Raw genomic sequence first — 24,418 nt, 5'->3', positions numbered from 1 at the left:
TGAGCCACCAGGAAAGACCTTTCTAAGGGTTTAGTCACCATGAATAGTTTTGGAGCTTTAGAATAAGTCTCCATGTGGTCTCCAACATGAAATTTCCTTGCTTGGAATGTTCTGAAACAGTATTTCACAGAAACGGGAGCAGGTTTTGTTAAAAATACACTTGCACTGCATCCCGGAGTCTGGGACTCCCAGAACCATGAGGCTGGGTGCTGAAGAGACAGTTCTAGCCCTGGAAGAGGTGGGGGTGGGGGGTGCAAGAGGAGGCACTCACGCCCCCACCTGGGTCCCCACCCAGCCCGATATGGCATGTCTGAACTTGCTCGAGGAGTGGGGGTTGGCAGCTGGCAATTCTGCCCATCCAGAAAGAGCAGCTGGGACCACCATGTCCCTGGAGACTCTTAAGACCCTCTGCCTGATAATGATCAGGGAGAAATGAGACAGGGTATCCAGAGAAGGCACATGGCACCTGGCTTTGAAGGGGGTTAGAGGGAAACTGCAGCAGAACGACCCCCGGACCCCATGCCCTTCACCCTGGCCATAGTCAGAGGAAGCCTGGGACTACCAGGCTGCAAATTCCTAGCTCAGCAAGGGTGGGCTGCATCCGGGGTCATGGGAGGTGGCCCTGGAATGGGGAATATTTGTGTGGGTGACGACAGGACTGTGTGCAGTGTGTGTGAAATGATCTGTCTCTTTGTGTGTCTTTTTCTGGAGCATGTTGCTATTTAAGCTCCCGACTACCCGTATTTCTGGGGTGGATTTGTGTGTGGGCTCCCTGTCGGGGTTGTGTGTGTTGGAGTCACCTTGTGAGTTAGTCTTTGGTATAAGGGCATGAAAAATCTCTTTGTTGCGGGGTTATTGCAGGAGTCAGCCTCGTGTACATGTGTGAGTCATTGGTTCACATGCAAGAGTGTATTTCTCTTGTCTGTTGGCGTGAATGCGGTCCTAGCACATCCCTCCTGCCCTGCGGTTTCATCCTTCCTGGTGTGCAGCCCTGCCCGGTATATGGTGTGTGTGTGTGTTTGTCTCCTTCCCCTGGAGAATGTGAGCTCCCGGAGGGCAGGACTCCATCTATTCTGTTCATGGTGCTGTTGCCAGTGCCCAAAACGTGCTAGGCACCAGAGGGGCACTCAGTATAATAGCACTGAGTGAATGGATGCCGTATCCAATGTGTGAGCATCTCTCTGGTTGTGCAATCAATCTCGGTGTGATGCTGTCTATGCGCTGGGTTGGGTGACTGAGAATTTCTGGCTTGTGTGTATGTGTGTGTGATTGACTAGGAATATATACAAGCTTGTATGTGTATGCAAAATTACCAATGATGTGCATGAAAGAGACTAAGTGTGTCTGGGGAGCGTGTGTGTAACCGACTCTCGTGTGCGCCGGCATGCTTGTGCATCTCTCACGTGTTTGTATGGCGTAATTGTCTACTGTGCTAATACCAACCTGCGTGTGCTTGGCAGTGTGTGCGTGCCCGAGGTTCGCACCCCTCGCTCTCCTCGCGCCCTGCGCTCGGCCTGGGGGCGGGGAGTGGGGGTGCGGCGAGGGCACTGCGGTTGGGCTGCCCGCCCTCGGCGCTGCGGCGAGGGCACGTCACGGTCCCTCCACGCCCTCGCCGCGGTCCCCGCCTCTCGGTCCTTTGTAGCCGGCCGCGGTGCTCTTCGACAGTCGCCCGGAGGCCCCGCCCCAGCCCCGCCCCGGCCCCGCCCCGGCCCGCACCCCGGCCCGCCCCTGCCCGGGCCGCAGTCGCGCCTGGGCAGCCGCGGGCCCGCACCGAGCGCGGAGCGCGGCGCACGGCGGTGGCCAGGGCCGCGGGCGGGCGGGCGGGAGGGTGGGGGCGCGGTCGGGCAGCCGGCCTTGGACCGGTATGGCGGACCGGCGGCGCGCGTGGAACACGGAGGATGACCTGCCCGTGTACCTGGCGCGGCCGGGCAGCGCGGCGCAGACCCCGCGCCAGAAGTACGGCGGCATGTTCGCCGCGGTGGAGGGCGCCTACGAGAATAAGACCATCGACTTCGACGCGTACAGCGTGGGCCGCCGCGGCTCGGCGCGCACGCCGCGCAGTGCTGGCCGGCTTGATGCGGTCGGCCTGCCGGGGCCCGGCGGCAGCGAGGACACGGCCAGCGACGTGAGCGAGCCCTCGGGCTCGGCCGTCAGCTCGCCGGGCGAGCGCGACGACAGACCGCCCGCGCTGCGCATCCGCTGCCCCGCGCCCCGCGACCTGCCACTCGGCCGGGACAATGGCCAGGTACCCTCGGGGCGCGCGTGGGCCGGACGGAGGGGGCGGGGCCCTAGGGGCGCGGGGCGTGGGGCCGCCCGGAGGCCGTGCCCGGGGGCCGGAGTGCTAGGGGCCGCTGCCCTCCGGGCTTGGGAGAGCGCCCAAGGCCCCTCCCCCACTCTATCGTACAGCAGGTTTGGAGAGGTTTGGCCAGTCGGTCAGGGTTGGCCAGCATAGTCCAAGAGACTCCAGAGGGTCTTTCGAGATCCAGTCCCCTGCTCCTCCTCTGCAGAAAGGGAGAGACCGTGGTTCTGAGAAGGGAAGTAAGTTGGCTAAAGCCGCCACATGGTCCTTAGAGCGCAGAGGGCCCTCTGGGGTTAATTTCATCCAAAGGTCCCCATTCTCTGCTTTAAGAAGACGAGTAGCTCTGTTCCGCATTCATCCCTTCATTTATTCACTCACTCATGAGGAATTATAGAGCACCTCCTATGTCACTAGCGCCGGGAGAGGTTTAATGAAATGCCTCTGGTTACACGGCTTAAAGCTTAAGCCTTTCTTGAGTGCTCCCTCTGTGTTTTCTGGGGGGAAGGATTTGGTTAAAGATTGAAATCGTCGGGCAGATAGACCTGGAAACCGCGAGCCGCAATCACCCGACACCTTCAGAGAATGTTTCTGAGTCCCGCACGACGCCAGTGTGCTCGCTTCACAGAGCAAGTTGGAGACAGAGCAGGGATTTGAACCGGGGTCAGTAGACTTGGAGATTTTTCTCCTCGTGAAAGCGGGGGAAACATCAGGGAGAGGGAATGCCAGGCATTGGACCCTAAGGCTCATCTCCCTTTAGTTGGTGGTCACCAGAGCCACTGAGGGAAGATGGATGGATAGACGACCCAGCTGTGGGATATATATGGTCAGGTGCTTGGAGAACGGAAACTGGAGCACCCGACGGCCGGAGAGCCATCGCCTCACCCCAGAACTCCATGTCTGAGCACTGCCCAGGTCCCAGGCCACTATGGGTACTGGGGTCCCTGTTTGGCACTCCCGCCCCACCCCTGGCCACGGTGGGCGCGACAGACTCACTGTGAAAATTAAATCAGTTATGACGCCAGGTAGCGAGCATTCAATAAACATTCGTCGTGTATTATGAGTTTTATCATTATCATCATTTTTATGAACCCTTCTCCCCTTAAATGTTATGAGAGGCATACAATGAGGGAGCCAGTTTGATCTGGACGGAAATCTGGGTGAGGGGGTTCGTGGAAGATTGGGGGCTGGGCCGACCTGTGGCTGCTCCGACTCAGTAGTGGGTCTCTTCCAGCCCCCATCCTCACACCCCCGGTTTTCTGTCCGGGGAGCTCGGGAACTCTCCGTGGTCCTGAATCTGGCGCCTCGCGGAAGGTCTACAGTGCGCGGGAGTGGGGGCGGGAGGGGGGCAAGGAAAGGAGATATCGAGAGGGTCCCGTCTCCTTGTCCGTATCCCTTTTCTATCTCTCCCTCCCCACTTCCTTCCCTGCTGTCCGACCTCACTTGCGATCCAGGATTAAGAGCCCGAGAGGGAGGCTTCGGGGGCCGCGGACCTAGAAGCTGGGGCCAATACGGGAGAACCGTGGTTTCGTCAGGGCTGTGCGTCCTCTTGAGCCTCAGCTTCTTCATCTGTGAAATGGGGGTGGCATCTCCCAGCCTCCCTCATGGCGTGGTGGAGTATCAGGGAGGCGAGAGAGCTTTGTGCACAGCCGGGAGCTGTGGAAGAGCGTCCATCAGGAGCTGCGGTCAATGTCACCAACGCCAGCATCGGCCCTGGGCTCGGCCCCGGACGGCTCTGCAGCCGCGCCTCGGCCCTTGGGGACGCTGGTCGCTTCCTCTTCCACTGCTCCTTCCTCTCCCCCTCTAGCCCGCTCCCCTTTCTCCATGGTTTCTGGACAAAAGGCAGCGCCTCGGGCACGCCAAGGACCCCAGAAGCACTCGAGGTTCGGGACCGTGAAGCCAAGGGGCTCGCGGTCTCCCTTGGGGGAGCGTTTTACTCTCCGCGGGCCGAGCGGCTACGGGGTTCGGGTCCCGTAGCCGACGGGCCTCGCTGCTCCTGCGCGTTGCAGAGGGTACCCGGGCCCTCCCCCAACCCATAAACCTCTTTCCTGGGGAGGGAGGAGGGGTTTCGGTGGCGCAGGCGCAGCGTCTGCCAAGGCCCAAGGCTGAGCGAATGCGGCGCTTTGTACCCGGGAAGTCCACTCGGAGCTGTGGTCTGTTTGGCCAATAGCGAACCCGCGCCCCTCCCCCGAGTTCTCGACCCCACCCCTGGAGCTACCCTGCCCAGACTGAGCCCCGGGGATTCCCTGGTTTGTGGAATCTAGCACTTAGCAACGCCGAGGAAGGGACTATAGAGTGGGGGGAAGGGAGACCCCAATTTCCGGTTAGCACCAAGAATTTAGGACCCAGCTCAGAGCCGAGGCTGAATGAATGAATGTAGGAGAACTGACCTCTAGACTAGGTATGCCAGAACCTGGCTTCCAGATGCTGCTCTGCTGCAGCTAACATGCTTTATATCCAAGAGATATTTTACCTGTGTGTCAGCCTCAATTTCCCACCTGTGAAATGGGAAGCTTATGGCCTAGTGTTCCTGGAATACTAAACTGTTTCTCTTTTGTAAACATCCCATCTTCATTTTAAGGCTCAGGTAACTCTGGTGTCCGTCCTGGACTGGAGGACTGGCTCCCAAGTGGTGATGGAGGTAAGGGCTTCAGGCCCTAACCTGAGAGGTCGGGGGTTGGGGGGTGGGGGGCTTTAGCAGGCCTAGTGCACCCTTCCTCTGGGTGGCAGCTTGACGTATACAAGATGGGGTCTTTTAGCAGAGCCTGTGCCCGAGATTTGAGTTTTGTAGGCCGAAGTGACAAGGTTGGCATTTTAACCTGCCTGGAGATTTGGGGCACCTGTCTGGTGTTATGGGGGCTTGCTAGGGCTCTCCTTTTTCTTTCTTTTGTCAAGTTTATCAAGCCGTGTCCAAGCCTGCTCCTCACCTCTTCCCCAAAACACCATCTGGACCTATGGGTGCTGGGGTTGGTGTTCACTCTCCACTGGAAACCAGGGCTTCCTTCTCCCCCGCCTGACCCCTAACCTGCCCCGGAGGGCTGCGGGGATCTTAGTGACAATGGTCTGGCTCTGAAATCAGCAATCACTGTCTGGTAGACAGGCTCTGGGGATGACCCGGTGGCCCCAATGGCAGGGGGCTGTGTGATGTGAGGGGGGTGGGCTGCAAACGGTAGAGCAGGTCAGCCACTAATTAGGGCCTTGTCTTTGGGGGTCCCTGCTTCTGCAGGGAGGTTCCTACTGAGTCCCCGGACAGACGGGTTCAGTAATTGGGGTGGGAGGGGTGGCAGAGAAAAGATTCATGGAAAAGCCATTAGAGATGAGTCTGGTAGAGGAGGTAAGATATTCCGAGAGAGGGCACAGTTTGAATAAAGGCTTGGACTTGGGGCTGGATATATGCTTGAGCTGTGCAGCGAGTGGCGCAGCAGACAAACGGAGGCTGTGGAATGAGAGGTCAAAGGCGGGAGGTTGCTGGACCGTATCCTCAAAACACTCCAGCAGCCGAGGGAGGGGTGGGGGGTTCTGGGCATCCGGCCCACATTCCGTCCCCCACACAGATGTTCCGGGAGCCCCCCCGCCCAGGCCCCCATGAGGGACCGCACACCTGTGGCGCTGCCCATGGTCTCCGCCTGCGCATCCGAAGTCCATCTCTGGCTTTCAAAAGAGCCCTGAAAAAACCAGACCTACCCAATCGCGAGAGCGAGGCCGGGGCCCAGCCGAGGGCGTGTGCGCGGGGCGGGGGTCGGCGGGGCTGGTTGGTTGGGGGGCGGGGGGCGGAGTGCGGGGAAAGGGGTGATCGGAAGGGAAGCGCTTCCTGGTTCGAGGCGAGAGGGGCGAATCGGGCTCGGCTCCGCGCCGCCGGGAGGAGCTGTCTGTCTGCAGCCCCCTCCTCCCGCCCTCGTCCCGCCCTCCTCGCGGAGCCGGGCGGTGCTGGCAGCCGGAGCTGCGGCGGCGGGCGAGCGGGCCGAGCAGCCGCGGGCAGCCTAGCTCCGTGCCTCTCGTCTCTGGGCCGGGGCCTTTGTCGCCGCGCCCGCGGGAAGCGGGACCGAGAGACAGCCGCACCGAGAGAAAGCCAGCCCCACAAAGTCCCCCGGCCGGGCCGAGGGCGCCAGAGGTGGGGAGGGGGGCCATGTCTTACCAGGGCAAGAAGAGCATCCCGCACATCACGGTAAGCCGGGCCCCCGCCCCCCGAGCCCGCCCGGTCTCGGTGCAGTGGTGAGTGGGCGCCGCCGAGGATCGGCCGGGGTCCGCAGGGGCGGCCGGCCAGGCTTCCTGCGGCGCCGCGGGTGGGGCGGGGCCGGGCTCGGCTCTGGAGCCCCCTCCCCCCAAGCCTCTGGGGACAATGGGGGGAGGGGGAGCCCCTCATGGCGGGGCGGGGCTGGAGCCTCGGGTCCCTCTCCCCGCGGGCTTGCAGCCGCCTCCCCCGCGGCCACCGCCCCCCGCCCCCTTCGCCACGGGGTGTGCCAGAGGATGGCGCGGACTGAGAGGATGCGGAGCTGAACAAAAGAGGGAGGGGCGCGGGGGTCCGAACCCCCTCCTTCCTTGTCCTGGAGCTGAAACTCCAGCGCGGGGATAGAGGGGGGGGGGGTCTTTGCACCGTCCAGCTCTGGCCCCTCGCGGCAGCGTTGCTTGCCTGCTAAGGAGGGGAAAGGGTCGACTATTGGCCCCCACTTCCCGCCCAGACCGGTGGAGTGGAAGTCTGGACCTGGAGACAAGCGCCATGATGGAGGAGCCCCTCCCAGTCCTCACGGCAGCTAAAAATAACCTAATGGAGAGACTCTGGGGGGTTGGGGGCTGTGGCCCTGAAAGGGTTAACACTGGGGTGCGGGGGTTAGGAATGGCGGTGGGGGCTGAGCCGTCCTCTGGGTCCCAGGGTGTGGCCGGAAACAAAGGATCCCAGGTCTTTCGGCTTTGTCTCAGGGTGGGGAGCTGAGGGCACAGCGGGGCCGGGAGACCTGGCCTCCATCCTCCTTGCCTGCCGGGCCTTAGAGCTGAACCACACCGTTCCTGAGGGATGTGGACCTCGGGTGCTGGAGAAAACCGTGGGCCTTGGGTGGCTGGTATCTGAGCAGCCAGATAGATGGCCTGCTGAAATTCCATCTCCATGAAATCCTCGAGAAGATGCTTGAGGTTTGAGACAGGAAACCTAGCATCCTCCTTTATCCAGAAGGGATAAAAGCTCAGGGATGGCCCCAAAGCACCTTGGAGAGGGCCACATTGGGTAAGGGGAAAGGAACTGATGTTACCCACTTATCTGCCCAGTGTATTGTGGATCTTGTTTTATTGAATCTTCTCAATAAGCCTTCTGAAGGGGGCATTGTCCACCTAAAGCTCTCAGAGGCTGGAGCACTGGGGCGCAAATGAGAGGAAGATTGGGAGGGGGCTGGCCCCCTTGCTTCTCCAGAAGAGCCCTGCCTCCTGCCCAACTCTGGACTGAGTCTTCCCTTAGAAAACTCCTCCTTGGCCCAGCTTCAGATCTTGTCAGTAGACCTTTGCTGAGTCACATCCAGAGATGAGACCCCTGAAGCTGGGGGCCACCTCTTAGCCATCCCTAATCCCTGCCCTCTGAGACACAGAGGCATACGTGACCAATCCCTTAACGCTGTAGCTGGCTAAGAATCCACAGGGGGGATGTGGTTGCCTTGGGGCCAGGCAGTGTGGGAGGAACGTGTGGAATATTTGCAGGAGCCAGTCCCAGCTTCTGGACTCTGACACTGCCCTCAAGGTATCTGAGGCAGGAGATGGAGGTGATGCAGTGGTTGATGAGTTCGGAGGCCTGGGTACCACTGTGGCTGTGGACCACAGCAGATCTGTAACCTGGACTGGACCCCAGTTTCCACGAAGGAAGTTTAGCAAGATGGTCTTTGAGGTGGGTCAATGGGAGCAGTGCCTCTGGAGTTGTGTGGCTCTGTCTACACAACCGCAGTAGTCTCCCTGCCTGCTGGCTGTGGCCCTCTGGAGTGGAGCTGAACTGGCCCGGCTTTTATACCAGATGGATCTGGGTGTTCAGCCCTGCTCTGCCTCCTTTCTGAGCCTTGGGGCTCTGCTATCCAAAGTGTGCCAAGCCCTGGCCATTTCACAGGACCCTGGAGCATTCATTCAAGAGGACCCTGGCAAAGGGCTTAGTGTTTGGTGGGCACATGGCAAGGGCTTCAGAACTTCTGGCTGAAGTCCTGCTTCTTTAGTCCTTTGTGCGAAGCAGGCAGTCAACCTGTGTGTCAAAGAGAGTCAGATAGAGTGGCTCTGGCAGCTCCAGTAGCATGGGAAGGAGAGATGCTGAAAATGATCCTTAGTTCCTGGAAAAGTGGCCCTTGACAAGGCATTTGTGTTTGATGTAGTCCACATAGTCCACTCCTGGAGTAGGACATGGCAACCCCCTCCAGTATTCTTGCCTGGAAAATTCCGTGGACAGAGGAGCCTGGCAGGCTGCAGTCCACTGGGTCATAAGGAGTCAGACATGACTGAGCCACTAAGCATGTAGTCCACTCCAGCTAGAAAGGTATGTGGTTTAAGAGGAGAAGCCAGAGAGAATGGACTTGGATGGAGCTCCTTTGTAGGGCCCACAGCTTCTTGAGAACCTTTGGCTGATAATGCATAAGAAGTGACAAGAACTGGAATGCCATTCAGTGAGTGGACGGGCACTGTGGATTTTCACTTACTGCTCCCTTAACCTGTTCAATAGTACTCAGTTCCTAGGTTAATAATAATAATAATAGGATCTGGTCTGTTCCATGCACCTTCTGTGTGCTAAGAAAAGTGGACATAAGATGGGCGTGTCCTTCATCTTCCCAGAATTTAGTAAAGAGGGACATTTCAGCCTGAAATGGTAACAAAGTGTGTGTGTGGGGGGGGGATTGGGGGGGTTGTTATAAGGGAAATACAGGAGGCTTGAGGGAACCACCACAGCAATACCCAGTTCTGGGAAGGGGAGGGAGTTAGGGAGGAGGGAGGGGATTCTCTGAGAGTTAGGGGAGGCCCTGAGGCCAAAGAGTGTGACCCCTTGGAGAAACTGAAGGGAAGTCAGCACTGCGGAGCCCGACCTCTGCATCCAAGTGTGGCTTCTCTGTGCAATTAGAGCAAACCTTGGAGACAGGTAAGATGTTTTTGGGAGCCATGGTGTGTGTGTGGCCTGTGGAGAGACCAAGGCGGGGGGGCTGTCAAAAGGACCAAGATACATCCTTAAGTCCCCTTGATGTTGGGTCTCTGTGCCCCCTTGAGCCTCAGCTCGTTCATCTGAGCGAAGGGGATAAGGTCGCAGCTTTGGCAGTGAAATCAGAGACAGGAGAGAGGATGTGAGCAGAGGAAGAGAAGGGACACCCCAGACAGGGCACAGTGGGGACAAAGGCAGCTGCGTCACAGAAGCCCTCTTCTACTCATCTTGACTCCGGTGTCTTTTCCTGTATTCTTCGCCTCCGCTTTTTTCTGAGATACTAGAGTAGCCTGATAGAGAAGAGGGAAAAAAAAAAAAATCGAAACACTTGGCTTCAGCCCCCAAGGATTGTTTAAAATATTAATAAAGCTCCCTTTCACGTGTGGCTTTTTTAAAAATTAATGGTACAGCCGGGATTAATTTAAGTGGGTTTTTGGTGCCCACTTGGGTGGTTAAGTGAGTAGGGCATCCTGGGTGTGGCTCTGAACGAACAAAGGCTGGTGGCCCTGCAGATGCTCTGTGTCCCCATGGAGCCACCGAAGGGGAGGCAGGAGTGTCCACTGAGATGGTTCAAGAATTATTATCATTACGAATAAGACTTCATGCGTACTGACCATTTGTGATTTTTGCAGACCATTATGGCATTCAAAAGGATTAAAAAAAAAAAAGGATTTGTGTGATCTCTAACTGGGTTTTTTGAGGAAGGCAACCTGTTTCTCAAAGAGTAAACTGAGATTACAGAGTCTTAAAAGCTTCTTCGGTGGCCTGTGAAGAAATGAAGAGGTCCATTCAAACAGGGAAGAGTAGATAGTCTGGTCTGCTTGCTAAAATAGTCACCGTCTGATTGAAATCTTTGTGTGTGTGTGTGTTAAGTCAAACATTCAAGATGAGATGAGCAGGGGAGAAAGTGATCATTAAATTAAAAGTACCTCAGACTCAATTACCTAATAGACAGATGTGCCAAAAGCTTGTTTCTTCCCAAAGATGGTGTTCAGCCTACCTTTAACTATGTGGCTTATCTTGGTGCCTTTTTATGCAAAGAATTTGAGATGCCTACAGGGATTTGTCATGCATCTAGTGAAATCAGCAGGACTGAGACTCAAGGAAGAGCAGAGACCAAACCTGCCAGTGATCTGGCCCACAAGAGGAGTACTAGCGGACATCTGGTTCTGAATCGGGGCTTCTGTCATCTGGGGCAGAGAAGCAGACAGACTCAGCTTGGTCAAGTTCATGATCAGACAAGGAGTAGTTGGCCATATTCTTTGGGGTAAAATTATTTTAAATTAGATTCTTAAAAAGTGTATCAGAGAGCATGCAAGTGATACTGCATTGTGACATCTTCTGTAACATAACCGTACACACTTAGACCTGAGCGCCTGTGTTTTATGACGGACTTGGCCAAGACTGAGTACATGAAAACACATAATATAACGTTTGTGAATGCACATTGTGCGTGACTAACAGATGACAGTTCCCTCCCCCCAACACAGGAGATGAAGATACAGAATGACAGATATCAGCCACTGTTAACTGCAGATCTTTTCTGTTCCTTGAATATTTCATGATCTTGACCTTTCCAGCTAAATGAAAAATTGCACGTGCCTGGGATGCCTGAAAAAGGACCAGAGGGTAATCTGTGGAATAGAGCACAGGTGTTAGAGGTGTTCAGAGAAGGGAGGGCTCAGCTTTTTCCAGAAGCGACTGGAATTGGTCTCTGGGGGCTTGGGGGATGGCATGAGCTAGGTGTTGAGGGCTTTGACTGGTGGAGACATAAGAAAAGCATGCAAGGCAGGTGGAATAGCATGTACAAGACCTGGGCTGGAGAATGAATGTGGTCAGCAGGGTGAGGATTTTACACAGCTGAATCTGAGGGTGAGGAACTTGAAATAAATTTGAATGGCTGGGGAGCGAGAGAATTCTACAGGGCTTTAGAAGTCAGGCAGAATGCATTCAAAGTGACAGAAATAGCCCATGGGTTCAAAGTCTGGCTCAAATGCAAATGGGATGTTTGATCTTGGACAAGTCAGTTCTTCTCTGGGCCTCGGATCCCTTTTCTTTACAGAGTTGGAGTAGCTAATTCAGCTCCAAGTATAGGAAATTCTGACTTTATTCTGAGGGTAATAGGAAGCCTCTAGAAGTTCTTGAGCTGGGAGGATGGTGATAAAGCCAGAATGGAAGAATGTGGACTCTGAAGTCAAACTCTCTGCGTTTGAATCCTAGCTGTTCTGCTTACTTGCTGTGTAATTTTGGTAAGTCACTTAATTTCTCTATGTAGCAAAGGGAGGCCTGGTGTGCTGCAGTCTATGCAGTCATAAAGACTTGGATATGACTGACGCAGCTTAGCATGCACGCATGTACTTTATATTAATATCAGACTGTATTCATAGAACCTTAGGGATTCAGTCCTAGGCAAATATTTGATTTATACCGCGTCAAAGTTGAGAAGAAGCTTTTAAATTTTGTGAATTTCTCTGTGTTTATACATTTGAGGCAGCAGAAAAGAGTGTCCATTGCTTCTCCCCCACCCCCAGCCTCCTCTCTAGTGTAGGAGTTTTAAGTACCCTCTCCTTGCTTACCTCCAGTAGCAGGGAGGTCACCACTTTGCACAGCAGCCTGCTTACTCCTGGACAGCTCTGTTGTTGGAAAGTCTCATATGTAGAGAGTCTACCTTTTGCCTTCAGAAGTTTTCACAGATGCCTTCCTCTTTCACACTGATATTCCTGGAGGATCTGGAAGATATTTCTCAGTTACCTAGGACCTTCTGTTTTTCAAAATATCCCCAGTTCTTTAGTGCAATTTCTAAGTACAATATTTGGATTTTTCTTTCCCTTTTCCCCTCTTCCCCCACTCCTTTTTTCGTTTTGCTGTTCTTTATTTCTGAGCATGGGGAACAAAATGAAATCAAAATAAAACTTTGGTTACTGGGCACCTTTTAAACTGGTTTGGCCTTCCCAGGTAGTACTAGTGTAAAGAACGTGCCTGCCAATGCAGGAGACAAGGGATGCGGATTCAATCTCTGGGTTGGGAAGATCCCCTGGAGAAGGGAATGGCAACCCACTCCAGTATTCTTGCCTGGAGAATTCCATGGACAGAGGACCCTGGTGGGCTGCAGTCTGTAGGGTTGCAAAGAGTCGGACACAGCTGAAGTGGCTTAGCACACATGCAAACTGGTTTAAGTACTTTCTAGGGTCAGACTCCTTTGAGAAGCTGATAAAAGCAATGGAAGGTTTTCCTGCTTCCTCAAAAACACACAGAGCATTCAGCATAAGGCATTGGGCTTTATAGGCCAGTATTTAGTGTGTCGAGAGCTTTTACTTAAGTAATCCTGTAAGTTGGGTACTTTGATTAGCTCCACTAACAGGGGAAAAAAAAAAAAAAACTGGAACACAGAGATTAAGTTCTTACCACAGGTCACCCAGCTAACAACTTGTATAGGAGTAAGCTGTAGTCTCTGGGGTGAAGGATCTCACAGTCTCATGGGTGAAATAGACAAACAAAAATGAGCCAAAAGATGAAGTTGTGAAATGATGCTACTAAGGAGTGCAAGCCCTATGCCATAGGAACTCCAAGAGGTGGACACATGTTCCTGGAGGCAGAGTGCTGTGCCTGACAAGGTGAGCTGGAAATGAACGGGCAGAGCAGGTGTGGCAGGAAGTCCAGGTAGCAGATGCCGTAGATGAAGGCACAGGGCTGTGAAAGTGCAGCTTAGAGAGCCAGAGTGCAGTGCAGCGCTAAACTGCTTCAGTCGCATCCGACTCTATGCGACCCTATGCACTGTAGCCTGCCAGGCTCCTCTGTCCATGGAATTCTCCAGGCAAGAATACTGGAGTGGGTTGCCATGCCCTTCTCCAGGGGATCTTCCCGACCCAGAGGTCGAACCCATGTCTCTTACATCTGTCTACGTTGGCAGGAGGGTTCTTTACCATTAGCGCCACCTTGGGAGGACTTAGATAACCAGACGATAGTGTGAATAGACGAATATGGTGCCATGCTGGGAGAGGGCAGGAGTCAGACCAGGATAGACGAATATGGTGCCATGCTGGGGGAGGGCAGGAGTCAGACCAGGATAGACAAATATGGTGCCATGCTGGTAGAGGGCAGGAGTCAGACCAGGAAGCGCCTGGAGGCTTACTTTATCCTGCGTGAGTCCGAGCTGGAGAAAGGTTTAAGGAGAGGCACACCATGGTCAGTACCATGAACAGAGGAGCCTGGCAGGCTACAGTGTGTAGGGTCCCAAGAGTCGGACATGGCTGAATGACTAAGTACACACATGACATGGTTGCATTTGTGTTTCAGAAAGGTCACTGGCTGTTTTTGGAGGGGACAAGGCAGGCAGCAGGGAGACAGGGAAGAGGGCTGACCTGCGGCAGGTGCAGTGGGAGGTGGAGATCAGCAGGTAGGTATAAGGATACTTCTGGAATAGATGTTGGGTTTGGGGTGTGAGAGGTTAGAGAGAAGCTGAAAACGGAACTGGGCATTTGAATGAGATTTATTTCCCTGGGTTGCAAGGACTTTATAAATCAGACACTAAGCTCTGTCTACACATCAATTCATTTACTTTTTCAAAACCACTCTCTGCCTTATAGATAGAATACTGAAGTACAGAGAGGTAAACGTGCCTAAGGAACAAGGGTAATAAGTGTGGGGCCCTCTTAGAACTCAGGCATTCTGGCCTCTACCCACCATGTCCTTAGCCAGCAGGCAACACTGCTTCCTTGTTGAATGAGCATTAAATGAAATAGTAAGTGTGGAAGCATCTGACTCACAGGAGGCGTTGTCAGTAATTGTTAGGTGAATGCATGCGTGCTCAGTTGCTTAGTCATGTCTGACTCTTTGTGATGCTGTAGGCCACCAGGCTCCTCTGTCCATGGCATTTTCCCAGCAAGACTACTGAAGTGGGTTGCCGTTTCCTCCTCCAGGGGATCTTCCTGAACCAGGAATCGAACCTGCATCTCTTTCGTCTCCCACATTTCAGGCAGATTCTTTACCACTGTGCCACCCAGGACATCTTTATTAGGTGAATAGGGCTCTGAATTTCCTGTCTTACCACTGGAGAGCCCTTTCCAAGTTTCAGAGGCTTTGATCTGCCTACCCACTTTTGGCCACACTCTCAGCAATCCAATCAGAAGTGCTGGTGAGATGCATGATGTTGGGAATGGGCTTGATATGTATGATCTATTCTTGCTTATTCCCATTCTTCAAAGGAGGAAACTGAGGCGCAGGAATCTTAACTAAGAACACTGGGCTAACTATCACAGAACATTGGGTTGTCACTTGGTAGGTACCCAGTGGCACTAGGTTCAGATCTGCCTCCACTATCTCCTGGCTGGGTGACCTTGAGCAGATTATATCACTTCTCTGAGTTTGCCTATTTGTAGCAATAATACCTGCTTCTTAATGTGACTTCAGAATTAAAAACAGGAAAAAAAAATGAATGAGAAATGAAAATCCGTGTAGTGCAACTGGTCCTTTATATGTACTCAGGAATGTAGTTTTCTTGAAGGCAAAGGATTTCTGTCCAGATTGCTTTATATAAGATAAAAAGCAGAGACAAGGAAGTGCAGAAATGGGTCTCCACATACATCCAGATTTGTCTGGCCTCTCCCTTCTGTAGGAAACCTGAAGACCTTTCCCGCTCCTGGGGTCATGACAGAGCTGTGTTATTTTAAAACCAGATATTCAGTTCATCAGGGAGTGTTTGCTGAATGTCTGTTAGGTACAGTGGAGCTTGAGATCTCGCTGTTAAAATTGCAGTTGCCATGGAAATGGGCCTGAGCTCACAGAAGATCCTGCAGCCCCTGGAGACCACCTCTATTTCTGATTCATGAAGGAGGGCAATGCTGCTGTGTCCTCTCCCCATGCAGGTGGAGAACAAATGTGTGTTCATTACATTCAGTCTCAGGCCTGTTGCCACTTCCAGGGTTGCTTTCCTGGAAAGTGTGGCAAAGGGCTGCTGGCTGACAGGCTGTCCCCTGAGGCAAAACCAAAGGCAGATGATTTTTGTGAATTAATAAGAGCATGCAGCTGTACTGTAGGTCGCTCTTGCTACTGCAGGGAGGCTGGTTGGGACAACTGTGGGGGGGACCCTAGAAGAAAGAGGGATCTGGTCATTTGGGGTAGGAACAGAGTCATGGGTTTATAAAGTATTTGAGCTAGAAAATCAGACAGCAGCTACTGGGGCTGTGGCTCCTGGTGCAAGTTTTGGATGGTGTATCAGTTCACTTTGATACAATAATACTGCCTAACAAACAACCCCATAATTCTGTGGCTTACAACAAGAGTTGTCTGTTGTTCTCAGATCTGTGGGTGGCAGAGGCTTAGCTGGACTCAGCTAGAATTGTCTTCAGGTTTCTGTTTGAATCAGGTGTGCTGCTCATAGGATCCCATTCTGGGACTCAGACTGAAGGAGGCATCATTCCTTGGGTCCTGCAGTTTTCACGGTGGAGGATGAACTCTCAAAGAAATTGAGCTGAAACCCACCTGCCTCTTGAAGCTTATGCTCAGATTGGTGCACTCACATCCACTCTCAGTCTGTTGGTCAAAGCGAGTCATGCAGACACACCCACAGTCAGTGTGACTGGAAGAGCCCTGCACCCACGCTGGAGCATGGCAAGGGTAGGAGGGCAGGAAGGAATGTGAAAGAAATAACCCAGTCTTCCACAGAAGGTCTCCGTCAAGAGTGTCTGAGGTATTTGTTAATAACATAAATTCCTGTCCCATAAACTAGATATGGCAATTGAAAATCTTGACAAAAGCACTAGGATTGGAATCCCAGTGGATTTGCAGCATTATCTTGGCTCTGGTGCTGTGTTGTGAGTTGTACTTGCATGAGTGGAGTGCGTAGCTGCCTGTCCAATTGAATGTTTGAGTTGCAAGCGTGAGTCAGTGACTTAATGTCAGTCAGTGGCTTGTAGAGTTTGAAAGGCAAAGAACTTTCAGAACTCACCTTGACATTTCCTTGCCTCATGAGAAAGCAATTCTACCTGCGCTCAATGCATGGACAAGCATGTCCTTTACCTTTTTGAGACTTGTTCTTGTGCTTGCCCTTCAGACACAAAGAGGTTCTTCATCTTTCAAGGAGTAATTTGTCATTTATTTACTCTGAGCCCCTTCCCACTGATAAATCAGGCAGCCTGATCAAAATCTCTACACACTTACAGCCTGTAAGTGGATGGAGTTGCCCTCTTTGTATTAAGGCAGTACCCCTATTTTTGGCACTCACTCATCCACTGACAAAGTTAAAAGACTTGCTCCTTGGAAGGGAAGCTATGACAAACCTAGGCAGTGTATTAAAAAGCAGAGTCACCAGTTTGCCAACAAAAGTCCATATAGTCAAAGCTATAGTTTTTCCAGTATTCATGTAATGATGTGAGAGTTGGACCAAAAAAAGGCTGAGCATAGAATTGATGCCTTTGAATTGTGATGCTAAAGAAGACTCTTGAGAGTCCCTTGGACTGCAAGGAGATCAAACCAGTCAATCCTAAAGGAAATCAATCCTGAATATTCATTGGAAGGACTGATGCTGAAGTGGAAGCTCCTATACTTTGGCCACTTGATGCTAAGAGCCGACTCATTGGAAAAGATCCCGATGCTGGGCAAGATGGAAGGCAAAAAGAGAAGAGGGCAGCAGAATGAGATGGTTATATAGCATTACCAACTCAATAGACATGAATTCGAGTAAACTCTGGGAGATCGTGAAAGACAGAGGAGCCTGACCTGCTGTCGTCCATGGGGTTGCAAAGAGTCAAACGTGACTTCAAGACTGAACAACAACAAAATCCACTGACCCCAGATTCCAGTGTGTGAACTAGTGAAGCATGGTAGGAGAGGGGATGTGGGGTGTCACAGGCTCTCCCCCCAATTTCTTGAGTGGAATAATAAGTATTGAAACAGTGGCACTCAGTGAGATGTACTTGAAACCAGCTATTACATACAATGTGAAGCATAATCCATGATTGTTTTTGATCTGTGGGAATATGAAGATTACAGATATGCCATGATCTAAGAAAGAAAAGCAGTGAAGAACTCCATGGATGGATGAGGTAGGAGGGAGCCAGATCTTCAGCATCAAAAAGTGAAAGTGTTAGTTGCTTAGTCGTGTCTGACTCTTTGCGACCCTATGGACTGTAGCCCACCAGGCTCCTCTGTCCATGGAATTCTCCAGGCAAGAATACTGGAGTGGATTGCCATTTCCTTCTCCAGAGGATCTTCCAGACCCAGGAATAGAACCTGGGTTTCCAGCATTGGAGGCAAATTGTTTGTCATCTGAGCTTCCAGGGAAACCACAATTCATCACAGGGTTTCAGGAAATCTGTTTTCAGGTGCCTGTGGTGTTTCAGGACCATGGACAGCATACAGTACTGCTTTCCAGTCCTTATTTACTTCATGGAACCTGAAAACTTCAGAACTGTGTCCGTGTGTATACTATTTATTTTGCTGGAATCTTACACTTCTCCACTTTTCTGCTTCATGTCTGTGTGTATGTGTGTGTGTTAAGTCACTTCAGTTATGTCCAATTCTTTGTGACCTTATGGACTGTAGCCTGCCAAGCTTCTAGGTCCAAGGGATTCTCTAGGCAAAAATACTGGAGTGGTTTGCCATGCCCTCCTCCAACTTCATGAGCATCTCATACTTCAGAACCCAGCTCAAACATCCTCTCCTTGATGAAATAGTCACTGCCTTTCTCTGTCTCTGTAATAGCAACTTTCACTCTCTAATGTTTTCCAGATAGCAGCCAAGGTTGCTAAACTAGTGACTTTGGGGTAAGTTGTTGGTTTGATGAGAGTGGAACCTTGTTTTTCTTCTAAAGCTCCCCAGACCTTAGTGAGTTTTCTGTTCCTCTAACTTTACTTTGGAAATGACAGACTTTATTCCCACCATGCAGAAAGGAGAACAGAATTCAGGGAGGCTTCATGCTTCCCTCAGGACAGTGATACACAAGATGCAGTATGATCCAGACCTCCCCTCCTAACTGATGGTTGTTTATTTTGCTGTTGTGTGGGTAGAAATATCAGAAACTATAAAGGCTAATTTTTGTAAGTGGCATTCAACATGATACTTGATGTTCTGAAGAGAGCAAAGGCATCCTGCCAACACCTACTGTCTCCTCACAGTTGGGGCTGGAAGGGAGATTAGTGTTGGGTTTGGAGAAGAAAGTCTTCCGTTCTCTGTGCTGCTCTTCTGCTCCTTATGATGTTTGGCCATGGAGATGTGATGACTGCCCAGCACCAAGGTGTAGGCGGGCCCCACCTATATTGAACAACCTGTCCTGTATTGAACAGGATTTGCACTAAGCAAGCTCCTGTTCCCAGGCAGCAGGGTTAGACTTCAGGGAATGTTAAAATAAAAGAGAGATTTCTGATCTGTCAGTCTACTCTGTCCTTTCTTCATGATTTCTCCCCCAGCTTCCTCCCTTTCCTTCTTCCCTCTTCCATTCATTTTCCTCCCCTCTTTATCACTCCTTTATCTCACTCTTCTTTTCTCTCCCCATGCCCTTTGTCTTTTCAAACACTCTTTCTTCTCCTTCCCTCCTAGCTGTCACCTCCTCCCCTCCCACTCAGCAAACATTTGCTAAAAACTTTGTAAGGGTCCTGCATGGTCTCTGGGAATTTGGAGATGAGTCACACAGAGCTCTTCTGGGAATGGAGGGGTATCCAGCCCAGCAGGAGATGGGCATGTGACCAGTGACCAAGAAGTGTGATGAGCATTGTGGGGGAGGGGTGCACAAGGGGCAGTGGGGACACGGGGCAGCACCCCAAAGCCTGCACTGGGTGGAGTCATACTACCAGAAAGCTCTACCATGTAGAGTTTGGTATTTTGCTTTTCCACCTAACGTTTTATTGTCTAGCACTGTGGTTTAGCCTTTAAAATCCCTGGGGAGGGACTTCTCTAGTGATCCAGTGGTTAAGAGTCTGCCTGCCGGTGCAGAGGACACGGGTTCAATCCCTGGTCTGGGAATCTAGGATCTCACTTACCGCAGGACAGCGAAGCCCATGCACCGCAACTACGGAAGCCTGCACGCCCCCAGAGCCCGAGCTCTGCAACAAGAGAAGTAGCCCCCATTCACCACAACCAGAGAAAGCTTGTGCATATCAGCGGAGACCCATACAGCCATGAATAAATAAATAAAAATTCCTGGGGGATATTTTAGCAGCTGAGTGCTAGCCACTAGTGGTGTGGTACCTTGTCACTCATTTTGATTTACCTCTTTGTGGATAATTCTTTGACCCTGTTTGGGATATTATCCTGAGGACACATTCCCAGCACTGAATTTCTAGGTCAAAAGTCAAGATCTGTGATACAATTTGAAAAAGTGGCTGAGGCATACCCTTACTAAGAAATCCCAGCTTGAAGGAAGCTGTGCAGATGATCAGTTTCTCTTCTCCCACTTCCGCCCAGTTTGGGCAGTCTCAGTTCAGAAACTTTGGTGGGCTTGAATTCCTCCTTGGTGAAAGCCTTTTCATTATCGTCATTACCATCGTGGCCAGCCCAGCCTCACGTCTGCTTATGGCGTTAGAGCCCCTGTGAGCCAGCACCTGCTTGCCTCTCCAGCTTCCTCACCCTGTGGTCCTACTTCAGCCAGAGGAAACCACTGACAGACCCCCGAGTACTCTTGGCACCCCCTAACCCATGCCTGTCCCTGCCATTGCCTCCCTCTACCATCTCCTCTGTCTGTGTTAGGTGCTCAGTCGTGTCCAACTTTCTGCAACCCCACGGACTGCAGCCTGCCAGGATCCTCCATCCGTGGGCTTCTCCAAGCAAGAATACTGGAGTGGATTGCCATTCCCTTCTTCATCTCTCTCCTCTGCCACATGGCTAATTCCTACTCAGTCTTCAAGCTCAGAATAAGCACGGTTCTCCTGGAAGGGCTGGAGTGGAGGCCTTCTCTGCTCCCACCACCCCTCTGTCCAAGCCCTTCCCACACTGGAGTGCAAAGGTCTGGTTATGATTCAGTCTCTCCCACTGGCCTGAGAATTCCTTAAGGGCAAGATTTTTTTTTTAGCTGCATGTACTCTTTTTCTTAAGCAAATATTTATTGAGTATAATTTCTGCTACAGAAAATGGCAAAGAATAAACAATGTGTAACTCTGCTGAGTATTCACCAGTGGCAGGCCTGGGCAAAGCATTTTATATACGTACCCCATGGGGTTATCCCTCAGCCCTGTGAGGCAGGGACAATTATCCCCATTTTATAGATGAAGAAACTGAGGCTCAGACAGGTTAAGTCACATGGATAGCAAATGAGCAGGGATTGGAAGCTGCATCTGTCTGACTCTGAACGTTTTGTTCTTACACAACACTGATCCAAGGCCGTGAGCCATGATGAGTGTAAGTCTCTTTAGGTTACTGCTGTCACCCAGGAAGAAGTGAGCAGTCTCTGACATACCCTTGCTGTTAGATTTTTGTTGAATTTTTAAGGAGGTATTTAATTTTCTTTCAAGGTATTTAAAACAGTGAGTCTTGTACAGAGTTTGTCATTGTTTATATCTGCTGACTGTTTGCTCCTTGTGGTAATCCTGGGAGAGGCAGGGTATTGGTATTTTTCTTTTAAATGTGTGATTTTTATTAAGTTCTTCAAAATTATGTGTCATAAAACTTACTGTTTGGAGGGAAGTACAGCTCTAGGGTTTTTCACTCACACTTCCTGCATGAAGAAAGGGAGTCCTAGAGAGCTAGATCCTCAGGTTCTTTCTAAATTGCATCTGATTATGGGTGGTTATGGCTTCTACCATGTGGGTGTGTGCTAAGTCACATTAGTCGTGTCTCTTTGCGACCCTCTTTGTAGCCCACTAGACACCTCTGTCCATGGGGTTCTGTGGGCAGGAATACTGGAGCAGGTTGCCATGCCTTCTTCCAGGAGCCAAACCTGCATCTACTGCAACTCCTGCATTGCAGGCGGATTCTTTACTGCTGAGCCATTAGGGAAGCCCTCAGATGGGTGAACATATTTAAAAATGAGACAAAAGTGTGTTTGATGGAGTGAACGCTGGACAGGAAATTAGGAAACCTTGAGTCTAATCTCCACCCATGTTGATTTTATGAATTTGGGAGGTCAGCCCATCTCGAGCTCCATTTCCATCCAAGGTCAATGGGACCACACATTCCCTGAGAACCATTCAGCACAAACAGGCATGGAGAGCACTGCAGCCATGAAGCACATTTCCTGAGATGTCTTTTGAGAAAAAATATCCTTGTCAAGTGTCCCACAGAATGAGAAGGGTCTAAATTTGGAAAAGATCAACTCAGTTCCCCTCTTGAATATTCACATTACACATCGGCAGTAAAGGATCTGGGAATTCCTGACATAAAAACGATCTCTACATCTCTTTAACCCAGAATTTTCTAAACTCACTGCACCTGGGAATCCCCTTTTGGATCAACATCTATTAAAACCCCGCTGGGCTAGAGTTCCAAAGAACATACTTTTGAAAGTGTCAGTTGAAAGGCAAGCATGCTAGTCATTTGAAGGAAGAAAAAAGAAGTCACATCAGCTCTTGCCTTCTGCTGTGAGCTTATTGTTTTTAGAAATAGGCTGGCCCCTGAGAACAGCAAGAGCCAGTACCCTGATGGTAGCTACACATGGTATCTGCTGGTAGCTGGGGAGTGGGGTGGGGATTTGAACATCTGATTCTAGGAAGAGCAGAGCTGGGTGGGGCTGACCTTCTGGGCACAGTGCATTAAATACCACCTTTCAGGATTAGCCTGAAAAGCCCTTTATTAAATGTGACAAGGCAGACGGCTGCCCACGGAACACCGTGTTTCAGAAACTAGGCGCCAGCTGCCAGTGACTCACATTTCTCTGCTTTCTAGTGCCCAAGAAAACTGCACAGCAGTGTCTTTGCCTCTGGATACGCAGTGCTCAGGGCTCTTTCCTTGGGTCCTGGCTTCTGTCTTAAAGATAAGAGGCAGGTGGTTGGACCTGGGGGTGACTGAGCTTGAAGCCCTTTCCTCCAGAGACCCCCTTCCTGGAGAACAGGACATACGTCTCTTCCTTGGCTTCCTTGGCCCTTGGTTCTTTGTCTCATGGCCACGATGCCGTTTCTCTCCATCTTTACGCAGTTATCCTTCGAGAATTAGTTCAGGTGTTCATCCATTCATCTGTCCTGCCAGGCTGTGCCCAAAGTATTGGAGACCCAGCAGTGAAGAAAACAGGTGAAATCTCTGCCCTCATGGAATCAAGTCTCTGAGGGAACTGCAGGGACAGGTGTAAGCGCTGCCCTCCTTCCGCAGTAACTCGAGTACAGCTGGTTCCCTGTGAGTGGTACCTGATGCAGCCAGCGGGGGAACACACCTCTGATGTCGGTGCGACAAGGCACATTTATAAACACACGTAAATGTAGACTATGTCAGATGTACTGTGTTAAGAACTGTGTAAACATAAAGTGGCTAAGAGGTGAGGGGTCTGCAGACGAGACCGTGATGTAAGGTGTCCCAAACAAGCCAGCCAAGGGGGGGACCCTCAGGTGACACTGATCAGAGAGCTGCCTGGTGCAAGTGAGAGAGTGAATTTCGCCTACATAGTAGGAGTCCAGATTAAGTAGGGTCTCACTAACTTAGCCCTCGCTCTGGAGGAAGCATACTGATGCAAGAACCCACTAGAGGGTTCTGAGTAGCAGGCTGCAGGCTCTGTTTCTGCTCAGCAAGCCTTTTTTGATTCCTTAGTTTGTTGTTTGTTTAGTCACTGAGTTGTGTCCTGTGCTTGTCTTTTAACACTGAGCCGAAGCCCCAGACAGCACTAGTGGTGAAGAACCCACTAGCAGGAGATGCAGGAGATGTGGATTTGATCCCTGAGTCGGGAAGATCCCCCGTGGTAGGAAATGGCAAGCCCCCTCCAGTATTCTTGCCTGGAGAATTCCATGGACAGAGGAGCCTGGCCTGCTGCAGTCCATGGGATCGGGAAGGGCTGGACATGACTTGAGTGTGCATACATGCATGCATTCCATTTGCCGATTCCTTAATTTGGGTGACAACCTTCTTTTCTAGGCTTATGCAGCATCCTCTGCCTTCCTCTCATGGTCAGTGCTATGGGACCACTGGGACCCACCTGAGGCGCATTCTGTGTCTATAGAGGGTTTCTCAGGGGGCCCTGGTGGGATCTAGCCCAGTTACTCACTGGGTACCCTGTGTTAGCTGGATCAATGGGTACCCTGTATTGGATTTCCATGCCTGCCTCCCTTACTCCACTTACTGGAATCACCTCCCAGAATCACTGCTTGGGTCTAAAATCATCATCTCAGGCTCAGTTTTCAGAGGAACCCATGCCAGACCCTCCCTCTGAGGTGGCTACTCTGAATTGTTACTGTTTCAGTTCAGTTCAGTTCAGTTCAGTCGCTCAGTCGTGTCCAACTCTTTGCTTTGCGACCCCATGAACTGCAGCACGCCAGGCCTCCCTGTCCATCACCAACTCCTGGAGTTCACTCAGACTCATGTCCATTGAGTCAGTGATGCCATCCAGCCATCTCATCCTCTGTCGTCCCCTTCTCCTTCTGCCCCCAATCCCTCCCAGCATCAGAGTCTTTTCCAATGAGTCAACTCTTTGCCTGAGGTGGCCAAAGTACTGGAGTTTCAGCTTTAGCATCATTCCTTCCAAAGAAATCCTAGGGCTGATCTCCTTCAGAATGGACTGGTTGGATCTCCTTGCAGTCCAAGGGACTCTCAAGAGTCTTCTCCAACACCACAGTTCAAAAGCATCAATTCTTCGATGCTCAGCTTTCTTCACAGTCCAACTCTCGCATCCATACATGACCACAGGAAAAACCATAGCCTTGACTAGACAGACCTTTGTTGGCAAAGTAATGTCTCTGCTTTTGAATATGCTATCTAGGTTGGTCATAACTTTCCTTCCAAGGAGTAAGCGTCTTTTAATTTCATGGCTGCAGTCACCATCTGCAGTGATTTTGGAGCCCCAAAAGATAAAGTCTGTCAGTAACAATTGGCTTCTTATCCAAGGGGTGGGGCTTAAGGGCAGAGGCTGT

At 51.5% G+C, this 24,418-nt stretch overlaps 1 protein-coding gene and 2 long non-coding RNA genes across 5 annotated transcripts in view; 1 reads left to right on the top strand and 2 right to left on the bottom strand.

Annotated features, from left to right (window-relative positions):
• The first annotated feature begins 1,844 nt into the window (after positions 1 to 1,844).
• The window catches only part of CRMP1 (collapsin response mediator protein 1), a 66,221-nt gene continuing 43,647 nt past the window's right edge, over positions 1,845 to 24,418 (top strand). Inside the window, exon 1 of one of the 3 annotated variants that reach the window (XM_086404851.1) lies at positions 1,845 to 2,245. In XM_086404851.1, the coding sequence (XP_086260977.1) occupies positions 1,865 to 2,245 (381 nt within the window). In that variant the 5' untranslated portion in view covers positions 1,845 to 1,864. Of the gene's footprint in view, positions 2,246 to 6,075; positions 6,462 to 10,691; positions 10,711 to 24,418 lie in introns of those variants that run through there. The other 2 variants (XM_086404852.1, XM_086404853.1) reach the window with 2 other exon arrangements.
• LOC147370308 (uncharacterized) lies at positions 3,354 to 5,309 on the bottom strand. Its single transcript, XR_015165181.1, has 2 exons — positions 3,735 to 5,309; positions 3,354 to 3,612 (listed from the first exon to the last, which is right to left on the bottom strand). It is a non-coding gene; the product is annotated as an uncharacterized LOC147370308 (long non-coding RNA).
• LOC147370307 (uncharacterized) lies at positions 9,585 to 12,172 on the bottom strand. Its single transcript, XR_015165182.1, has 2 exons — positions 12,020 to 12,172; positions 9,585 to 9,733 (listed from the first exon to the last, which is right to left on the bottom strand). It is a non-coding gene; the product is annotated as an uncharacterized LOC147370307 (long non-coding RNA).

Source organism: Bos grunniens, chromosome 6 (genome assembly GCF_055505025.1).
Source record: "Bos grunniens cultivar Pamir isolate PY7600 chromosome 6, Bosgru_T2T1.0, whole genome shotgun sequence".
NCBI classification, from domain to species: Eukaryota; Metazoa; Chordata; class Mammalia; order Artiodactyla; family Bovidae; genus Bos; species Bos grunniens.
The sequence above is the reverse complement of the archived record's forward strand: the minus strand, read 5'-3'. Positions and strand labels throughout refer to the sequence as shown.